Here is a 23,269-nt window from a genome sequence, read left to right as displayed (position 1 = left end):
ATACAGTACAAATTTTGGTAGCTATGCAAACATTCTTAATTGCTCGGGTAATCGAAAAAAACCCAATTCTTGGAATAGACGAAAATGAAAAGGATGACTTAGCTTTATGACCACCTGCATCGGATTAGCAGCCAGTTTATGACCTTGTTCTTTCGGGGACAGGGGCTATACAATAGTGCATTGGTATTCTGCTTGTCGCATTACCATATTTACAGATTGTCTTGTATTCACTGAACCATGAATTTATTTTGGGACTTAAGAATTTTGAAAACAGGACTTTTAAGAATATTGTATGCATTTTGGGACTTTTAAGAATATTGTATGCATTTTGGGACTTTTAAGGATATTGTATGCATTTTGGGACGTCTAAGAACTTTGTATGCAGATCACTTTACCATTCTTAAAGTAAAATCAGTGGGAAACGAACCCTTCCTTCAGAAACATGTCTACTTAAAAAGAAAGTGTCTCTCGATTTGCAAAAAAAGTGGAAATTATTCACGAGTTAGAACTTGGTGCAAAAAATATTGGGGTGTGTAAAAAGTTTTCTTTGTCCTCTTCACGTGTATCGACATTGTGGAAGAATAAAGATGTTTACATATCGGCACTGGAAAAGAATATCACTGAAAAAAATAAATAAATAAAAAAAAAAATAATAATAATAATAAATAAATAAAAATTTAGAAAATGCGAGTTTACAGACATCGATGAAGCATTACTTCAATGGTTCACTACACAAAGAAGTGCTGGATTTTCAATAGACGGTCCCGTTCTTGAAGGCTCAAGCAGAAAAATTTGCTAATCAATCCGGACACGAGGATTTTGTATGAAACAGTGGTTGGCTGGATCGATTTAAAAACCGATATAACATCGTTTAGGAAAAAATTGGTGGGGAATCTCGATCTGCAGATTCAAATAATGGAAAATGAATGGATTGACTGTGTTTGGGCAGAAATCAGGAAAGATTTCCATGACAACGAAACAGGACTTTTTTATAATTTGACGACTGACAATACATTTAAATTCAAATGGGGAAAATGTGTTGGTGGAAAAAATCAAAGGCACGCTTGATGGTGCTGGTATGCACAAATATGACAGGAACTGATAAAAAAAAACTGTTTGTTATCGGAAAATCGTTAAAACCTAAGTGTTTCGAAAATGTAAGGAAACTTCCTGTGGATTACACTGCGAACAAGAAAGCTTGGATTACTTCGGGTATTTTTCAGCAATACATAAATGATTGGAATAAGGAGCTATTCAAAAAGAGAAAAATATTTTATTGTTAGGTGACTGCCCTGCACATCCCCAGATTCAAAATTTGTCCAATGTTAAGCTGGTGTTTCTACCTCCCAATGTGACATTAACTTTTTCAAAATCAAGAGTTTGAAAGGATTTTATAAAAGATTTCTATTTCTACATCTGATCAGTCAAAGAGAACAATTTACCAAGTCTATATTGATATTGGATGATATGAATTTATTGGGTGATGCATCGAACAATGTTACTTTGACAACCATATTGAATTGTTTCAAGAAATCAAAATTAAATTCAAATGAAATTTCAATCATAGGTGAAGATGATGTGGAAACAAAGAAAATAACTTGCCATTATCCGAATGGTTGCTACTTAATGTTGTAGGTTTTAATACAGATAACATTAATGAATTTGTACCAGTCAATGACAACTTTTTAACTAGTGGTCTTCCTACAGAGAGTGACATTGTAGATGCTATGCTCAACAATGACAATAATGACGATGATAAAGATGATACAACAAGTGAATCAAAATCTGTGCCAACAATCTCACAAGCTCAAGGTGCAATAGACACATTAGTCAATTTTTTTGAAGGAACTGAGGCAAGTAATGAGACTTAATGCATTGAGTGTTTTACGAGGAAACTTAAGAAATATTAAAGTGAAATCTTTACAACAAACATAAATTTTAAGATTCATAAGTAAAGACTAATTAAAATCGTGTTATCAATAACAATATCAATTCTCAATAATTTTTTATCATGTTATTGAGAATTTAAAAAAATAAGAGGTAGAATTAACTCATCACTGATATAAAGTGTTCATAGTCTAACGGCCCCAGGGGTTTCCCCATCTCCGCTATCACTGATATAGTGGGTAATGGTTACAACGAGGAAATTTTGTCGGTCCCTTGATGTTCGTTATAACCAAGTTGAACTGTACTTTCAAGAAAAATTTACACAAGCTAAAATATCTTCAGATTTTTTAATATACTTTATTATTAATGAGAATATAAATTTTCTACTGAAATTTACATATGCATGTGTAGGAAGAATTTGGAAACAGTGAGAATGAAGGAACTTTTAATGCTAATTGTGAATGGTCTGAATGTTTTAAATGCCATTTGCTGTTACAAAGAACTTTACAAAGAGAAAGAAAAGCAAATACGAGTGGCGATCATTCAATTCGTGGACTGGTGCAAGATTTTATGTTTACTGTGCGAAATTTCTATAACTGCCACTAGAGGCACTCTCCCCGATCATTACTGAGCAGACTCTGAGAGCTGATCAGTCTTCCTCCTCAAAAACTCCTGCGCAAACTGCATTAGCCCTGGAAACCTTGGATGAGGAGAGGTGAATTACTTCATGAATTAGCTGTTGGAATCTCCATTTAATATGGTAGTGTTCACAATATTGTGAAGGATCACCTGAAATTACCGCAAATCTGTGCCTGCTGGATTCCACACAATTTGACTCCAGAACAAAAACAGCAAACAGTAGACTTGTGCAAAGAAATGCTTGATTGTTTTGAAACACAGAGTCAAAACTTCTTAAATTGAATAGTGACTTTTGATGATAATAATGCAGGTGAAATTTTGGTCAAAGCAATTCAAGTGGAAAAGAGAGTCCATCAAAGATGATCCATGTCCAGGAAGGCATGTGACAGCAAGCACTCCAGAAATTTGCCAAGCTGTAGAAACCCTTCTGCTGAAGGACAGATGTTTAAAGGTGTCCTAAATCTCTAGGAAATAACATGTCTGAGGGAATGGCTATAACCAGCCTAGCTGACCGGGCTAGCCGGGTGGGTAAAGTGCTTGCCTGGCAACCCAAAGGTCGCGGGTTTGATTCCCGCCTCGGGCTTGGATCAAAGTACTGCAAAAACCATGGGAGGTGTATTATGGCCACAGAAGCCTATGCGCCAACAACTACAAAAAAAAAAAAAAAAAACAGCCTCCATGAACATTTCGGGATGACTGAGGTCAGTGCAAGACAGGTCCCTAGATTTCTTGACCCTAGTGCAAAGCAATTCAGAGTATGTTGTTGTAAGCAGAATTTAGAACTTTATGGAAGGGATTCTGTAATTTTTATCTCCAAAATTGTTATGGGTGATAAAACATAGGTTCATCGATGGGATGCTGAAACCAAGGAAGAATCAATGCAATGTTAGAACAAGGGTTCTCCCTCACCCAAAAAATTTGGACAAAACCTTCAAGCTGGCAAAATTATGGCCATTTTTTGGGATGCTGGGGGAATATGCATACTTACTGTACAACCTATGGGAGGTCAAAAAGGAAAAACATTGTGAAAAACTTTCCAGAAGTGTGCTGCTTTTTCAGGACACTGAATGAGTGCACAGGTCACATGCTGCTGCTGCTTTGAGAGACTGTGACTTTACAGAACTTAACCATCCACCTTACAGTTTACATCTGACCCCCCCAGTGACTATTTCCTATTTTGACACCTCAAAAAAAACTTAATGGACGCCACTTTGCTGATGATAATAAACTGAAGTCTGCTGTTTCTGCGTTCTTTGATGGACAGGATCAAGAATTTTATTTGTCCAGTATTTCCTCACTGCCCACAAAATGGAACAAGTGTACTGAAGTTCAGGGTAGTTACATTGAAAATAAAACATTTTTGCCTCTATCTCATTTCCTTCATAGGTAGGTAGATAATTTATTGAATTCCCCTTGTACTAATATTAATCTGTTTTCACTAATAGGTTCATTATTCTAGTTATATGGACAGTAAAAACAAACAATACATGCATTTCTCGGCACAAGTTAGTACAAAAATTAATTTTCTTTTCCCATCATTTGTAGGACTGCAAACATCATTTGTTTGCAGTCCTACCACTGCCACAAACAATAAAACAAACAGTAAAAACAAACAATACATGCATTTCTCGGCACAAGTTAGTACAAAAATTAATTTTCTTTTCCCATCATTTGTAGGACTGCAAACATTTGTTTGCAGTCCTACCACTGCCACCATAAAATTTATAAATAGCTTTCAGGGGGAAGGAACCACTTTATCCCCTTTATAATACATAATTATACTGTTAGTATCATAATTTTAATTTTATTACAATTTTATAATAAAATAATTAAATTTAAAATAATTTCATAATTTTAGTTTTGATAATTTTATAATTAGTTTCTCTCAACTATGATTGGAAATATGAACATTTCAGTTCTGACTTAGTATTTTAAACCTACAGTATTTAAATCTTGAGTGGCTGATGAAATTTTTCCTGCCAAAAATACATCATCCACTGAAGAAATAACTTTCAGAAACACTGAATGGTAGCAGTAAAATATAGAAAAAGTCTGAAAATCCGGACTGCTCGGTGACTAGATCAATCAGGGTTTTCCGGATTCTCAGGCAGTACTTTTAAAATTCAAATTTAAGATGGAATAAAGAGATGACCAGGTAAATTTTGAGTTTATTCATTAGCAAATAAAGCATGCTTCATTTATCGAAAACTTCGTGTTTAAAAATGAACAATGTAAAAGAAAAATACAGTATATAAATAAAAGTAGAAGATACATATTTTATAAAAATTAATTATTTGTTTTTAGTTCATTAATGAAACATTTTCATATAAAATACAAAGTTCGAAAAACAAATAAATATTTATTCGTTCTTTTCAGCGATTTCTGTTGCGTCTGTTGCAGTGCTTGTGGATGGAACACTTTCAGCATCTACCCTATCTCCTGCACTGCTAGATGCTTCTATTGCTTTCTTTAAACACTTTCGTATATCATCTTCTTTACGACTTTGTAATTTCTTTGTGATAAAATTATTACGCACCGTGTGTGCATAATAATTTAAATTAATTACTGAAGCTATGGTTCTGTTCCATAAATTTAATAACCGTTTCAATGGACTTTTCTGGAGTAGCCCAAGATATCCTTTCTTCTTCAACTTTATTGTTTTCTTCACCAGATTCTTCTGAATGATTCTCTTCTATCTTATCAGGAGTTATAATGCTTTGAATAATTCCTTCATCAGTGAAAGTCACTGAAGAGTGGATATGCATCATCTTCAATGCATATCCACTCTTCTATGTCATTAGCATTAAGTTTGCGTAGAGGGTTGTCTTCCGTACATAATTTAACCGTTTCCATCAGTTCTTTCACTTCAGATGCTGTCAGCTTTATGTGAAATCCTTCAAATCGATCAGATTTGAAGAATTTGCAAGATCAGATCTGCAAACACGTTTGGCCATAACTTTCACCATGCTCTTAAAAGAGTTACTTGACTGCATTTCATTCAGTCGCGAGTGGAAATGTTGCACCTCTGATTGTAAAACTGCATTGAAATTCTGAAGGGTCGACATTCTTATGCATCATTTTCTTCATAAAATCATTTTTAAAGTGATATTTAAAGTTCCTAATTACTCCTTGATCCATGGGTTGAATTAATGGTGTTACGTTTGGTGGCAAGTAACATGCAAAAATATTCCTGCAATCAGACACTAATTTTGATTTATACAGGTGGGCCCTACAGTTTGAGAAGTAGCAGGCACTTTGCATTTGCAGGCTTACCCAATTTTCTCAAATTCTAATGAACTGATGGAGAAAATCATGAACAAAACCAATCACGAGATATATCTTTGTCTATCCAAGGATTCTTTTGGGCTTTGTAGGTCACGGGTAAGTGCACAATTCCTTCAAAGGCCCATGGGTGCTGAAATTTGCCAATCACCAAAAGCTTAATTTTATGCTGACCTGAATCATTAGCACACATAAGAACAGTTACTCTTTCCTTATTAAGCTTAAACCCTGTTGCATTTCATTCTTGGTTTCCAGCCAAAGATTTTGTGGGCAAACACTTCCAGTAAACCGCTGTTTCATCAGCATTATAAATTTGATTGGCTGTAAGGTCATAGTCAGATACAATTTTTTCAAATGTTGCACTATATTCTGTTGCTGCTTGTTTATCAGCCGACTGTCTTTCTCCAGCAATATCTAACTGTTTAATACCACGATGAGTCTTGAAATTCCTAAGCCATCCATCACTAAATGTGCACCCTGATTCAATGTTCACTTGCTCCTTAAAAGACCTTGCTTTGGCAATAAGCATCAGCCCAGAAATTGCCACACTTTCCGATCATTTTAACGAAAACCATTCATACAACACTTTATCGAGATTCTCTAATTTTGTCTGATATACACTTTTTCTCTCAACAATTTTATTGTAAGGCTCACACGAGGCTGTGAATTCTAGAATTTTATTCTTTGTCTTTTTTATATCGTAAATTGTAGACTTTCCAATGTTGTATGTTTCCATTAGAACAGCATTGCTCATACCACTTTCTGATTTCTTAATTATTTCAAGTTTGTCACTCAATTTTAACGTGTTTTGATTTCTCTTCACACCACGGAGCCATCATTTCAGGAGCCATTATTATGGGCTTGTAAATACATATGCTATATATGGCAAATGGAAAGAGTAGGACAAAAATTATAGCGTTGCCACGGTTTGATTGCTTGTTTCAAAATAGCAACCACGAGCTCACATGTTGTCGCTGGGCATCTGTGGCTCTCACGCATGCACGCACACACACACAAAAGTCCACTAAATTTAAAAGGTTTGTGAATTTTTGAAAAGTCCAGATTTTCAAACTTTTAGCATTAGTAGAGGCATATGATGCAAGAAAGCAAGCTTATTCAGCATCAGCCAAAAAAAAAACAAAAAAAAACACACACACACCACTCCCATTTCACCCCTCCGTTCGTTCGAAATACCTGTCCAGTTGAGCTTTAAATTTGTTTAGGCTATCAACTTCAACAACAAGTGATGGAAGTCGGTTCCACCAACCAACCACCCGCTGGCCAAAGGCAAATTTCCGCACATCTATCCGACACCCGTCCTTCCTCAATTTGAATTTATGCCCTCTGAGGTGATTATTCTGAGCATGCTCAAACCATTCAAAGCCTTATACACCTCTAACAGATCACCTTGGCGGTGCCTAGTCTCCAGACTCTGTAATTTGCAAAACTTAAGCCTTTCTTCGTAAGAGCAACCCTTTGTTCCATTCACTAATCTTGTTGCCCTTCTCTGTACCCGTTCCAGCAGCTCTACATCCTTCTTGAAATGAGGCCTCCAGACCTGTATACAGTACTCAAGATGTGGCCTAACCATTGCCTTATACAAGGGAATAATCACCTCCTTATCCCTGCTAGAAAAATTCCTGTATATCATTGACAAGACACCATGAGCTACTCTTGCAGCTCGTCTGCACTGCTCAGAGAACTTCATATCTGCCGGCACAATTACCCCCAGGTCCTTTTCATTCTTCACCACTGTCAGTGTAGTACCGCAGAGTTGATACGTTGCTCTGGGGTTACTGTTTCCCATATGTAGTACTTTACATTTGTCAATGTTAAACTTCATTTGCCACCTCTCAGCCCATCTGTTCAACCTTTCCAGATCCTGTTGCAGCAGCATAGCATCAGTAGTGTCCTTAACAACCCTGCCAACCTTTGTATCATCTGCAAACTTGGACATTAAACTTGATATCCCATCATCAATATCATTCATAAACACCGAAAACAACAACGGACCCAATACTGAACCCTGGGGAACTCCACTAATAACATTAGTCCACGTTGAGCAGTGTCCATTGATTACCACTCTCTATCTTCTGCCATTCAACCATCCCCTTATCCATAGCAGCAATTTGCCTCCAATGCCACACTGCTCCAATTTATGCAGCAGTCTTCCATGTGCAGGAAGACTGCTGCACAAATTGGAGCAGTCCAATTTTATTGTAATTTAGTTCTTAGATTTTCTATTTGTTGAAGAAGAGTATCAGAGCTGAGGAGGGGATCAAGATGCTTATTTCCACATTTCACTTCAAGGTTACAACTCAAATCAGAATAACTACTGTCTGACATGAATGAAAACTAAATAGCAACTGGACTGGAATGTTACTAAGTACACATAAAAAAACTTGAGTATACAACACACAGGTTCACTATACTATTCACTGTACTGATCTAACCAAAAGAGAGTATTTTCAAACAACTATAACCTGTGTGCTTAGTGCAGGTTTCCCTTTATCAAATGAACAGCCTCAGAACCCTTACATTTCTGTATTCATGTCAACTGATGTTTGAAAAAGATAGCAATTAATGCAAAATATTCATGAAACTAACTTACATTATAGAATATTGCAAATCTCATTGAAAACATTCTCTTCACAAGGACTTTTGCACTTTCCAGTCTCCAATTTAAGCTAGCAGTTTTTTTTTTTTTTTTTTTTTTAACTAAAACTGCTATTTCACTTCTGCTCCTCTGATAGTAGTCTTGAAAAAGGCTGGCTGCAAAATGACCAATTCCCCAAATCTTTAGTAAAAATGGTACACTTCAGCCACCAAATTCACACTGAATGGTGCACAAAATGTTTGTCACTTTCACTCCAATTAAAATATAAAGTTTTGATTAATTAATCAAAAATTTATCACACTGTTCAATGCTATATTTCCAAATGCTAGCTACATTAAATGCTTTGGTCACCAGCACTCAGATTTTCATGCAAAACTTAATGTACATTCACAAACAGTTTTATGCCAATGCTTCTCTGTTCCAGGAGCTTATTGCCACTCCTGGAACAGAGAAGTTTTTCTGATTTATTTTCTGTTTTGTTAGCTTAAATTGGCTTATTAACTTATTTTCTAGAGTACCTTTATATTCCTGGTTACGATACTTAGTTTAAAGTTTAACTTAGATAGAGATTTTGTAGGTATTACTTAGTATCAGTAAAGGTATCAAATCCACGCGTTACAAGTTGCAGCTCCGTTGAACGAGAGATTTATTTTTTAACCATATTTAGCAGATTTATTAACCAATTGTTATATCAAATTATTTTCTTTAAGTAGCTAGTCAGGATCCTTAGTTTATTCTGAATTTAGACAGCGAGATCTTAACGTTAATCGATACTTAAGTGTCCATAGATTTACCGTTCATAAATTGCCGCCATTGTTACGCAATACAAAATATCTCGAACTAGATAGCATAAGCTTAGTATAGTGTACTACATAATATAATATTGTCAATTAATCAGTAAATCTATTAATCTTGTTGAACTTCATTGCCAATTGTACTTTTAACTATATACATATAACGACTTAGATTACGTAACATAAATAATTAGCAAAAATATATACTTAATACTTAATTTGATACGGAAGTTATATAAAGGGATTTCATAGATAACACTCGATACTGAAACATAAATATAGCGTTATAACTGTGTTGGGATACAAGTTTAGGGTTTTAATTTTGTACTGAAATTTAAATTTTATTGAAATTAAATCGAAATCATGACTCAGACCAGAGCAGCAAAGCAAAAGGCTCAAGCTAATGGGAGTTCTGTGGCTCAGGGGAGAACTGAGGGGATGCAGTTGCCCTCTGAATCACAGCCTTTTAAAATGCACTATTTGCTTGATGTTTGTGGAGCAATCAGGTACGGGACATGATACTGCCATGGGGGATGTCTTTGTATGTGCACAATGCAAGGAGTGTAAGGAAATCAGGCGACAACTCAGCGTTGTTATGGGTCTATATGAGAACTTGAAGGACACGGTGGATGCCCTCGAAGGATTAAAAGTGAAGGGCCCATCAAGCTCTCAGCTGCCCACACCAACGCCAGAGCTTGCACTTGGGCATCACCCACAGGACCAGGGTATGTCTGCCAGGGGCAAAGGTTGACGTTGTAGAGCGGATATCATCTTTTAAGGGCACAAAAGGTGATACAGATGTACACGTTGGCACTAATGACATTAAGAGTAGGAGACCGGCAGAATTACTTAACAAGTACAGGTCACTGTTGAAAAAAAGCCGTGAATTAGGGTTGAATTTGAAAGTGTCTGCAATTCTGCCCAGACACGATAGGAGGGAGTATATGATGACAGCGGTGTCAATCAATTCGACCCTGGAAAGATTGTGCAAGGCTCAAGGGGTAGAATTTTTTTCGGCCTGGTCTGTACTTGTTAACAGGAGAGACTGCTTCTACAGGGATGGGATACACTTAAATAGAAAGGGTGCAAGAATGTTTGCTGATGCTATCGAGACAGCGTTAGGTGGGTCAGAAAACTGCTAGATTGGGGGAATACAAGGACTAATAGATTAACAGTAGCCACTGGTAGAGGTGAAAGTGATTCTTGCACTGCTTCTATTGGAATGAGCAGCAGCTTGGAAAATAAGATGCAGGATATTTCAGAGTCTGCTGGGAGTCATTGGGGTACAAGTAAACACATGGGTTGTGTTAGGGTAGTTAAGAAAAAGAACAGGTTCATGTATACTTGCGTGTACACCAATACTAGGAGTTTGGTAAATAAATTTGATGAATTTGAGGTATTGCTCAAAGCACCAAAGGCGGATATTGTTGGGATATCAGAGACGTGGTGTCACACAGATATAAGTAATACACAACTGGAATTTGGGGAGTACAACTTCCACAGTAAGGATAGACAGGATAGGAAGGGAGGAGGGGTTATACTATTAGTTAAGAAACACATAAAATCCAAGGAAGTGAAGCCAGTTGACATCGCTGGAGTGCAGTGCAGTGTTGAATCAGTTTGGTGTGACATAAGCATTGGGAGATCAAACATGAGTAGGAGTGTGCTATAGGCCTAATGACTCTGATGAGTATAATAAAAAACTGTACAGGGAAATAGAGTGGGCCAGTAAATCAGAGAGTCTTATAATGGGGGATTTTAATTTCCCAGATATTGACTGGAATTTGTGGGTTGGTCACTCACACACTAGCAAGGCTTTTGTGGATTTAATGGATGATTGTTTTCTAAATCAGCATGTTCGGGAGGCAACTAGAGGGAGCATTACTCTTGATTTCATTATCAGTAGTGATTGTTCATGCATTAAGAATCTGCAGATACAGGAACCACTAGGTGGCAGTGATCACAGTGTGCTGAAGTGGGATTTACTCAAGGAGGTAACTACCATCAGGGATAAAGGGAAGGGTTATTGCTTTCGTAAAGGCGACGACGATGGTCTGAGACAGTATTTAAAGTCTATACAGGGACCAATTGATGATGTTACCAACAGCAAAGTCAAAATTGGAAGCATTCAAAGAACTTATCTTGGAAGCTACTAGGCTTTACGTACCAACTAAGAAATATTGTTCAAGGTTCAGGCCTAAATGGATGTCAGATGAACTAATGAGACATATGGCAGAGAAGAAAAATGCATGGGATACATATAAATTAACATGTGACACAGAAACCTATGATAAATATAAGTTGATCTGTAACCAAGTTACAAAGGAGGTTAGGCAGGCGATGGCAGATTACGAGAAATCTTTGGCAAGGGATGCAAAGAAAAACAGCAAGTAGTTCTTTACTTATGTAAACTCTAGAATCGATGGTTCAACTGTTCATGATCCTGCTCAGGTAGCTAACAAATTAAATCAATATTTTGCATCTACATTCACACATGAGGAGTTATTCAGGAAGGGGAATGCCATAGATGAAGTAAACACTGGCAGTGAGCTAGATGATATTGTAATAATTGAGAGTAAAGTGGAGGAGAAATTGTTGAAGATAAACACAAGAAAGGCACCTGGGGTGGATGGGATCTATCCAGTTATATTAAAGGAGGCAGAAAAGGAAGTAAGCAATCCGTTAGCCATAATTATGAGAGTTTCCTTGGACTCAGGGAAGGTACCCACAGACTGGAGATGTGCAAATGTAACCCCAATTCACAAAGGAGTATCAAAGGCTGACACAAGTACTTATAGACCTGTGAGTTTAACTTCTGTTCCAGGAAAATTAATGGAAGCACTGCAGGATCAGCTTGACAAGAATTCAGTTATAGCTCAGACACAGCATGGTTTTGTTAAGGGAAGGTCTTGCCTGACCAATCTGATTGGAATTGGATACTATGATGTAGTCACAAAAGAATTGGATGCAGGGAATAACTTTGATATTATATATTTGGATCTTAGAAAGGCTTTTGATACTGTTGCACATGGAAGACTGCTACACAAATTGGAACAGTGTGGAATAGGAGGCAATTTGCTGCTATGAATAAATGGGTGGTGGAGTGGTAATTAATGGACACTGCTCATCGTGGACTAATGTTATTAGTGGAGTCCCTCAGGGTTCAGTGTTGGGTCCATTGTTGTTTTCTGTATTTATAAATAATATTGATGATGGTATACGAAGCTTAATGTCCAAGTCTGCAGACGATACAAAGGTTGGCAGGGTTGTTAAGGACGCTACTGATGCTATGCTGCTGCAACAGAATCTGGAAAGGTTGAGCAGATGGGATGAGAGGTGGCAAATAAAGTTTAACATTGACAAATGTAAAGTACTACATATGGGAAACAGCAACCCCAGAGCAACGTATTGACTCTGACAATGGTAGAGAAGGAAAAGGACCTGGGGGTAATTGTGCAGGCAGATATGAAGTTCTCTGAGCAGTGGAGATGGGCTGCAAGAGTAGCTCATGGTGTCTTATCAATGATATACAGGAATTTTTCTAGCAGGGATAGGGAGGTGATTATTCCCTTGTATAAGGCAATGGTCAGGCCACACCTTGAGTACTGTATACTGGTCTGGAGACCTCATTTTAGGAAGGATGTAGAGTTGCTAGAATGACTACAAAGAAGGGCAACAAGATTGGTGAGGGGAACAAAGGAGTGCTCTTACCAAGAAAGGCTTAAGTACTGCAAATTGCAGCACCTGGGAGAGTAGGCACCGGCGAGGTGATCTGATTGAGGTGTATAAGGCCTTGAATGGGTTGAGAAAGCTGAATGCTGATGGGATTCTTCATCTTGCTCGGACTAAGACCCTGAAGGGGCAGTTTCAAACTGAGTAAAGATAGTTGTAGAATAGATGTGTGGAAATTTGCCTTTAGCCAGCGGGCAGTTGGTTGATGGAACAGACTTCCATCCCTTGTTGTGGAAGTTGATAGTCTAAATAAATTTAAGGCTCAGCTGGACAGGTATTTCAAACTAATGGAGGGGTGAAGTGGAAGGGGTTTTTTTTTTTTTTTTGGCTGATGCTGCAAAAGCTTGCTTTCTTGCATCATATGCCTCTACTAATGCTATACATAGCACATTATATTGCCATAAAAAACTGATTTCAAATGCTAAGCATAAGCAACTGAAGCAATAAAGGCAGTGTTAACAAGCTTTGCTATGGAAGAATATGTCATGAAACATTCTTCTAAGCAGCAATTCCATGCAGTGAGATTTAATACAGGTACACACACATTCAGTTTTAATATTTTGATCCTTCTTGATATGAAGTGGGTTACAATATACTGACAGTAATGACTGAATATCCATATCTACAATGGGGGATGCAAAGAATGCAAAAATGTGTGATGGAAAAGATGATACCAAAACATATTAGAAGTGCCAAGAGTTAGGAGGAAAAGCCAAAGAGAGTATAAAATAATTAAAAAACTGAAAATTAAACACTTCATTATATGCTCTATATATGTACAATTTCTTCTAGCTACTAACAAAATGTCCCTTATGAAAGTGTGTATATATATATATATATATATCTCAAAATTAATCAAATAAGATGAAAATTTAATAATCAGACTACTACTACTTACATCAGATGGTCCTGAATCAGAATCACTACTACTATCACTCATTCTTGGCTTTGACTTCTTACTTGACATGGTTACTCCTACAGGTAAAATTATTACATATTAAACTCTAAAATTCTTCCAATAAAGCATACTTAAATAAACTGATTAAAATTCAAGTTTTAAACTTAATTCTGAAGTAATAGTTTTCCAGCTTATTTTAAATTCATTTAGTTCGATTTTATTTTTTATAATGCAGGAGGTTTATTAATTTTTGGATTATCACTATCTGGTTTTTAGCAGGATGTTACTCATTTTGTTGTTTTGTGATTTTGTAGGCACAACATCACAGAGCAACATATCGACTGAAATTAAATTTCTTATAGAATATTTTAAGTCCAGAAATTACTGTAAATTGTGAATGGTAGTTCACAGTTTATGCCAAATTGAAATTTTATGGAATTTCAATTTGGCATAAACCTTCCTAAGGAGAAATCTACAAAACACACATTGAAACTTTGGTACTGATACAATCTTTCCTTTTGAAATGACATGTGAACACACAAACCAAGATTAACTAATTGCAAGATTATCTCAATTGATTTAACTAATCACCATGTAATATTTTGCAACCAGAAGGTAGGTGCTAGCAACTACAGAAAATTTTCAGCTTGAGCTTTCTTGCCAAACCACCACCTTTCACACAATGAAGATGCTATAAAACCAAACAAGCCTGTAAAGCAGCACCTCAAAACATGCATATAAAATTAAAACAAATTAATTAATATAAGTAGCACATTATATTTACAGAAATTAAGAAACCATTGAATGGAGCAAGCTTTGATTTGTCACAGGAAGTCATCAATGAATGGCAATCGTGGTTTCAGGCAAAAAGTAAGACTTCTTTGATCGAGGCATTAAACAACTGATCCATATATGGGAGAAATGTCTTACAATACATGATGTTACACAGAAAAGGATTAAAGTTCCTGTGAAGTTTGTGAAAAAAGGATTAAAGTTCCTCTTGATACCCCCTCGTATAATAAGCAAATAGTATTTTTTTTTTTTTTTTTATGTAAACCCCAAACACGAGAGGTATTAGAACCTATAGAACTTATTACCGTTCTTGGGTTGGAAATTGAAAAGATGAAAAAAGACATCTGTTGACATTGGACATGAACTTCTGTAGGCTGTAATTTTCAGGAAATATGTATGAAGGAAGGTTGTTCCAGAAAACGGCAGTTGAATGAATAAACGAGGAAGATTAAAAGTTGGTTCTGTGAGTTTGAAGTTGGATGTAAACGGATGTTGGCTGGTGGTGGTGGCACGTGTTCGGATTGTTTTGAAAGAGAGAGCGGGAATTATAGAAGCCAATTCGAAGAACAGAGCTGTGCCCATGGAAGGATCTGTAGAAGAGGCATGCAGCAGAAACAGTACGTGTGTGAGACAGTGAGTGGAGAGAGACTGTTAGAGATGAATCATTAATTAACCTAACTGCCCTCTTCTGAATGGAATCAAGAAGCCTGAGAGAGGTTTTGGGGGCACCACCCCAGATATGGGAACAATATTCCATGGCTGGGTGGATTTGCGATTTATACAGAGTGAGCAGCTGTTTGGAAGAAAAGTAACGCTGAGAGCGAAAAGAGAAAACCAAATTTTTTAGATGCAGAGGAAGCAATATTGGTAATGTGCTTGTGCTAAGAGAGATTAGAAGTCAGGGTAATCCCCAAAAGAGATACATCATTTTGCCTAGAAATCTGAGTGTCACTAAAGATAAGCATAGGAGCAGAAGAATCCTTTTTTGCGAGATATAAGACAAGACAGTTTTCGAAGGGTTGAAATCAACTAAGTTCTCTTTGCCTTACTGGGGAATTACTCGAAGATCGGCATTTAAGGAATTGGTACAAGATTTTCGAGAAGTTCAAGCTGATTGAGCAGGACAAGGTTTCTCAAAATGAGAAGTGGAATGCAATGTCTATCATCAGCAAAACTATGGATAGGATTTACAGTCAATGGAAGAAGGTCATTAATATACAAGAGGAAAAGAGTGGGAGAAAGAACTGAACCTTGGGGGACACCAGCATTAGTGGAGAAGTTAGAAGAGAGAGAGCCATCTACCATCACCCTAAGTGAGAGATCAAAGAGAAAACTGGATAATCAATTACTAAAAACAGTTGGCAAACCATAAGATGTAAGTTGTTTAGAAGAGCTTTATTCCAAACACGATCGAAAGCCCTTGAGATATCAAGAGCAACCACTTGTGTTTCCCCGAACCTTTCCATTGAATTAGTTCATAAATGGGAAACATAAGCCAGAATATCACGATCGATCGATGATCGCCAGTATGGATTCTGTCAGTCGATCGACACTGACGAAATCCATACTGGAGATCGAATAGAAGGTTTCTAGGTAGTTTAAGAGCTGGTGGATAATTGCTTTCTCCATTACTTTAGAAAGAGTAGAAGTAATTGCAATGGGACGATAATTGGATGGGAGGGATTTGTCACCCTTTTTAGGAACTGGCTGGATATGAGCAAATTTCCAAGCAGAAGGAAAAACACCTTTGGAATAAGAAAGTGAAAAAAGGCGGCAAAGAATAGGAGTAAGTTCAACAGCATATGTTTTGAGAACAAATGAAGAAACACCATCGGGAACTAGAGCTTTCTTAGCATCAAGATTCTTCAAAATCCTTCTGACATCCTTTTGACGGAAGACCACAGGAGGCATTGAATGGAGCGTGTTGGGAATGGTGCGAGGTGTTTTACCAAGATCATTAACACATGAGTTGGAAGAAAAATGGGATGCTAGCAGGTCAGCTTTATCCTTGGCTGAAGTGACAACAGAACCATCCAGTTTGGACAGAGGTGGGAGCAGAGATGGGCAAAAGTTGTGGCCAATAGCTTTGGCAAGAGACCAGAATGCTCGGTTTGAATTAAAACTTGCTTCTTGCCATTAGGGCAAGAAGCAAGTTTTCTACTCTTAGCCTGTTCAAACTCTAGTTTGGACTGATTAATAACTGCTTTACCATTGTTGCGAGCTTTGGCGTAGGCAGAAAATGAAACTGGAGAATTAGAAACAAGCCAATTACGATATGCAACCTTCTTCTCTTGAACAGCCTTAGCACATTAATCGGAAAATCAAGGTTTATTTAAAGGAAGAGATTTTAAAGTGGAGTGTGGGATAAAGGATTGCCTATTTCTGAAAGAATAATTTCACTGACACGATCTGAGCAAATGTTGACATCAGCAGTTTTGAAACAGTAATCCAACCAAGGAAAAGAAAAGAAGTCTCGCAGGTCATCCCATTTTGCATTCTTGTAATGCCAAACAACACAAGGTTGGGAATAGCCATGAGATAAAGGCTCCATTGGAGAAGAGACAATCACCAAGTTGTGATCTGAAGTGCCTAAAGGACCTCTCACTTCGACCGTGTACTTAGAAGGGTTGTTTGTGAGAAAAAGATCAAGTGAAAAGATTGGCTGTATGATAAGGATTGTCTGGTATTCTTGTAGGTAAATGAACAATCTGTGCAAGGTCATTAGTAATTGCAAAAGCCTCAGTATCTTGACCAGCTGGGTCTTTGTGACTAGAAAACGGAAGCCAGATGCAGTTGTGAACATTAAAATCACCAAGGAAAATTACCTCACTGTTAGGAAAGTTGGACTGGAGAAAGTCAAGTTGCAAAGAGAGGAAGTCAAAGAGCTCCAAGTGATTAGTGGAGTTGGGAGAACAGTAGAGACAACAGATGAATTTGACACAATGAGGTAGAGAGATTTTAAGCCAAAGAAGAACGAAGAGAGTAGATTCCAAATTGCCAAGTCTCTGACAGGGAATATCAGAATGGACATATGCACAAGTACCACCTTTGAGGCGAAAGGAATCATACAGCGAATAATTTGGGCATCTCAGATGAGCAGTAGTTGAATCAACCAATAACTGAGAGTCTGTCAGAAAAAGTACATGGGGTTTGGCAGACTGCAAGTGGAAACGATCATCGTTGAGATTAGTATTGAGACCACTTATATTTGTGAAATGAATTAGGAAGTGCTTGGGAGGTTTAGATCTTTTCACAGATAAGCTTGCTCTATTAGTTTGACAACTCATGGTGTATTCAATTAGTAAGAAAAAGTGGGTGGGACATGCTGCATGAAGTAATGAAATTTTTGGATATGGAGTAAACACGGTAAGAATATACCCCGATCCTTGACATAACATGGCCTCGACAATGCTCCCCGCATACACACTGCTCGGACTCCCTCCAATCACCATCTGGCAGAGTAGAGGTAGCAAGATTATACACTAGCTGATCCGGAAGCCTCCTAGAGAGTTACCAATGGGTTCGGTCCAGTGTACTAACTAGTGGCCAGCCTGTGAACACCGTTTTAGAGCTGTACCCTCGAAATGTAAGGAATATTGTATCTCGCCACGATGCTCATCATAAACTCAAATTATCAATTATACTGCATGATGGAAGAGTTGACCGGAACTTAGCTCTAGAGACTAAACATGGGTTCCACCACTTCAAGCCTGCAATAAGCCAAGTGGTGGTATTGAACCAGTTCATGAGAGTCATCTACCACCTTGTCTGATAACGTAGAGGGATGGCATTCCTCCATGTGGTGCGGGCGCCACACCTCGACCTCTGCTTATGTTGGTTCACACCTGATTAGTCACCCACAATATACTTGTACATGGAGGTTATACCCAGGATTACTAACAGTCCCACAATCGTAAAGGTGCAAGCAGAGGATCTGGATGTCACAGACCGTCCGGACTTCGCCAAAATTGGGTCCACTTGACTTGAATGTCACCCGAATATCAGTTCCATCAGCATTTTACACTCCCGAGTGGCAAGTACAGCTTGTCTGGCATATCTGAGAGAATGTATGTGACCTCAAGGATTTACCTACAGGAGCCATTTCATTCCCATGGTAAAGTTATGGGGTGTCCCATGACCTGAAGAACAATTCAACCCAATCATGAAAAACCGAAGTCTGCAACAGCAGCAACCCCCAAGGCAGAATGCAGTGGTCCCACAGGAACTAGTAGTTGTTGGTGACTCTATTGTCAGGGAAACGGGGAACATGCTTTGTAAAACGGATAGGTGGAACAGGACCAGGGTATGTCTGCCAGGTGCAAAGGTTGATGACGTTATGCGGATATCATATCATCTTTTAAGGGCACAAAATGTGTTATAGTTGTACACGTTGGCACTAACGATATTAAGAGTAAGAGACCGGCAGATTACAAGTACAGGTCACTGTTGAAAAAAAGCAGCGAAATAGGGTTGAATTTGAAAGTATCTGCAATTCTGCCCAGACACGATAGGAGGGAGTATATGATGAGAGCCTTGTCCATCAATTCGGCCCTGGAAAGATTGTACAAGGCTCAAGGGGTAAAATTTTTTTCAACCTAGTCTGTACTTGTTAACAGGACAGACTGCTTCTACAGGGATGCGATATACTTAAATAGAAAGGGTGCAAGAATATTTGCTGATGCTATCGAGGCAGTGTTAGGTGGGTCGGAAAACTGCTAGCTTGGGGGGAATACAAGGACTAATAGATTAACAGTAGCCACTGGCAGAAGTGAAAGTGATTCTTGCACTGCTTCTATTGGAATGAGCAGCAGCCTGGAAAACAAGATGCAGGATATTTCAGACACTGCTGGGAGTCATTCGGTACAAGTAAACACATGGGTTGTGTTAGGGTAGCTAAGAATAGAAACAGGTGCATGTATACTTGCGTATACACCAATGCTAGGAGTTTGGTAAATAAATTTGATGAATTTGAGGTATTGCTCAAAACATCAAAGGCAGATATTGTTGGGATATAAGATACATGGTGTCAGTGATATAAGGAATACAGAACTGGAATTTGGGGAGTACAATGTGTACAGAAAGGATAGACAGGATAGGAAGGGAAGAGGGGTTGTGCTATTAGTTTAGAAACACACAAATCCAAGCAAGTGAAGCCAGTCGACATTGCTGAACAATGCAAACGAGTCAGTTTGGTGTGACATAAGCATTGGGAGATCAAAATTGAGAGTAGGAGTGTGCTATAGGCCTAATGACTCTGATGAGTATAATAAGTAACTGTACAGGGAAATAGAGTGGGCCAGTAAATCAGAGTCTTATAATGGGGGATTTTAATTTCCCAGATATTGACTGGAATTTGGGGTTGGTCATTCACACACTAGCAAGGCTTTTGTGGATTTTGTTTTCTACATCAGCATGTTCGGAAGGCCACTAGAAGGAGTAATACTCTTGATCTGATTATCAGTAGTCATTCTTCATGCATTAAGACCCTGCAGATAATGTGGTGCCCCCTATGTGATGGATACGGTAAAAATAAATATAAATAAATAATTGAATTTAAGTTAACGCAAAGAGAAACATGCGGATAGTAAGAAGGAAAACTAAAAGAGTAGGAATAATAGAACCTGAACTCCACAAAGGCAAAAAATAGTGGTACAGATAGGGGGCACCACATATTTTGACGACTATTACATTATGTCCTACATACAGTCAATATGTAGTATGTATTATATATTTAATCTTATTTAAATCATTAAATTACGTTCTCTATCGGGTCAACGATGTTTAATATATGCTTACATTTATATCTTACTTATATTTCTTACATTTGATTCTAATAATTCTAAAATTTCTTAACTTTTTATCTACATTCGATTTATTTACATTTGATTTATATTTGGCCTATACTGGTTTATATTTGGTTTAGATTTAAATTACTTAGCATATATTGATCATCACAGAAACAGAGAACCTCTTGTCGTTTTTTGCCTTCATTCTGGGTGGTTGGTCCCAGTTGAAGTCATCTAGATTGTCGGTAAAAAGAGAATTTTTTTTTTTTTTGCGTTTTCTTTGGTCCCTGATGGTATTATTATTGGATTGATTTACTTTTTCTAATAATTTTCTATTATCCTTAATATTCTATAGACATTAATGGTGTATTGCATGATTGCTTGCAACTGCATTGACCCATAAATATTGGTTACAGTTACTGTCGTTTTAACTTTCTTTCCTTTTTTATCACTAATATAATTATAAATATATATATATATATATATATATATATAGTTATAATGCTGTCTGTATATATATAAATATATATATATACAGATGGCAGAAAGGCTATCGGCATGTTAAACTCTGTTCTGCGGAGCAAAAATATCCTAAATAAAACAAAGAAACATATTCCAAAACGATTGTACAAAGTCTTCTATTGCATGGAACGGAAATCTGGACATTGAATAGGCGAGCGGAAAACAAATTGCTCTCCACAGAAATGGATTTTTGGAGACGCTCAGCAGGAACTTCTAGAAGAGACAGAAAACGGAATGAAGACATAAGGGAAAAAATGGAAGTGAGAAAGACTATTATTGACACCATCAAAGAAAAGCATCTAACATGGTATGGACATGTAAAACGGATGCAAGAAAACAGATATCCAAAGGCTTTCCTGGAATGGATACCTCCTGGAAGAAGGAGAAGAAGAGGAAGACCTGGGAGGACATGGATGGATGGAGTACAGGAGTGCAGCTTAACAGTCGGTTAAGCCTCAGCCGGAGGTTTAACCGACCAAGACACCTTGAACCGCACTTTATGGCGGAAAAAAATTCCTAACAAGAAATAACTTGTAAGCTGAGGAAACCCACTGTAAATGGAAACACTCCTCTTGAAGAAGATATATATATATATATATATATATATATATATATATATATATATAGTGAATAGCTGTTGAGGTGTTGATTGACGTTATGATAGGTGTGCATCCGCACGAGTGTCTTTAAAAATAAAAGTACAGTAATAAAAAAATAATATTTTGTTAATAAACAATTTATGCGCTAGTCCACGTGATTCTAAATACGACTGTGATTCTAAAGAAAAAAGGTTAGGTTACCCTTCCACTTTGGGAGGGGTTCAAGCTCCCATGAGATTCAAATGGAGGCAACCTGACCTTTTTTCACCATTATGGAAAGCGTTCATTGGGGCAAATTACCATTAGTGCTTCTAAGTGCTACTAAAATGATACTAACCCGATGTTATCGTGTGTTGTGTTCGTGCACCAATCTGCACATCGTTTGCCACGCCTACCTATCAATCCATATCGTTCTCGACTTTGCTCCAGACCGATAACAGCTACCGTCTGCTTACCGAGCGAGCAGCGCTCGAGTTAGAAAACTAATTTTCCGCATAAGTTATCTGACATTTCTCATCGTTCTCGTGTTGGCTTTCTTTACCTTCGCCGCAAGCTCTAGCTTGTCACACAAGACTCAAGGACCACATATATACATTAATGTGGCCTAACCAGAGCTTCATATGGCAAAATTTCAGCATAATAAGCAGCAGAGTAAAGAATTATTAAATTAAATAAAATCAGTTCCCATCCTCTGTAAATCTATTATGAATTTTTATTTAAAATACATAGTAAAATTTCATTTTAACAAATATAAATGCAACAAAAATGTCAGTTTAGCAAATAAAATTTCTTCTACTAAAAAAAAAAAAAAAAATCATAATGAAATTTGCAAAAAAGAAAATCTTAAACAATATGATTTAGAGTTTTTGAACTGTGATCTTTGGCATGGTTGTAACAAGAATTCTATTTAGGCAAATTACATGCTGTATTTCATGAAGGTGATAGATGTATGGGACTAGAATTAGCAAATGTTTGTTTACAGCAGTGTCAAGAAGCAAACTTGGCTAGACTTCTTTTCATTCCTAGCTTTACCAGCAGAACCTCAAATTAAAATATATTGCTTTTTATTCTCAGTAAAAAACACCATGATCAACAAGTAAAAAAGATTTCTCATCTAAATATGTATATAGATCTTTCAAAGTTTGTAGTTTAAAAATTAAAATAAAAATATCTACCCATCTGTCGATATGCAGTCTCAATCATTATACCAAGACTCCCAAGAATGCGAGAGGAAAACAAGTCTACAACCTACCTTTGTAAGAATTAATGTAATGGGTAAGTTTGTGTATTATCTGACCCTTCTCCGTAGCAACCAAGTCAGCACAATACATAAGCATTTGCCTCACATGTGGAGAGATCAAGGTTCAATTCCCACCAACAACTGAAGGAATTTCTAGTCTTCTTCATTCAAGGCTATAATTAGCCAATCTCAGGTGGAGGACATGGTTTTTTTTTTTTTTTTTTTTTTTGGGAGTTATTCGGAGGTTTTCAGGCTGCAAACTGGCCCATGAACACACTTCTACAGATGTAATGCACTTTTGACTACAACACATGCTTAGGGAGCAGATAATACCAATATTTTTATTTACTTAATCGGCAGTGCTCAAGAGCAGAGAATCCACCTTATAGCATTGTCTTTCAGCCAGTTTGCATGACAGTGTGTGTGTGAAGTACAGTTGTTTACCTCATATTTACCGGCGGAATTACTTAACAAGTACAGG

At 37.3% G+C, this 23,269-nt stretch overlaps 1 protein-coding gene across 3 annotated transcripts in view; it reads right to left on the bottom strand.

Annotated features, from left to right (window-relative positions):
• Positions 1–23,269, bottom strand: part of Ssb-c31a (single stranded-binding protein c31A) — a 119,902-nt gene that overhangs the window by 78,069 nt on the left and 18,564 nt on the right. For all 3 annotated transcript variants that reach the window (XM_090368514.1, XM_090368516.1, XM_090368517.1), the window contains exon 2: positions 13,850–13,926. In XM_090368514.1, the coding sequence (XP_090224640.1) occupies positions 13,850–13,918 (69 nt within the window). In that variant the 5' untranslated portion in view covers positions 13,919–13,926. The remainder of the gene's footprint in view (positions 1–13,849; positions 13,927–23,269) is intronic.

This window comes from Mastigoproctus giganteus, chromosome 2 (assembly GCF_048544385.1).
Source record: "Mastigoproctus giganteus isolate SK-2022 chromosome 2, ASM4854438v1, whole genome shotgun sequence".
NCBI lineage: Eukaryota > Metazoa > Arthropoda > Arachnida > Uropygi > Thelyphonidae > Mastigoproctus > Mastigoproctus giganteus.
This window is presented reverse-complemented; position numbering and strand designations above follow the sequence as displayed.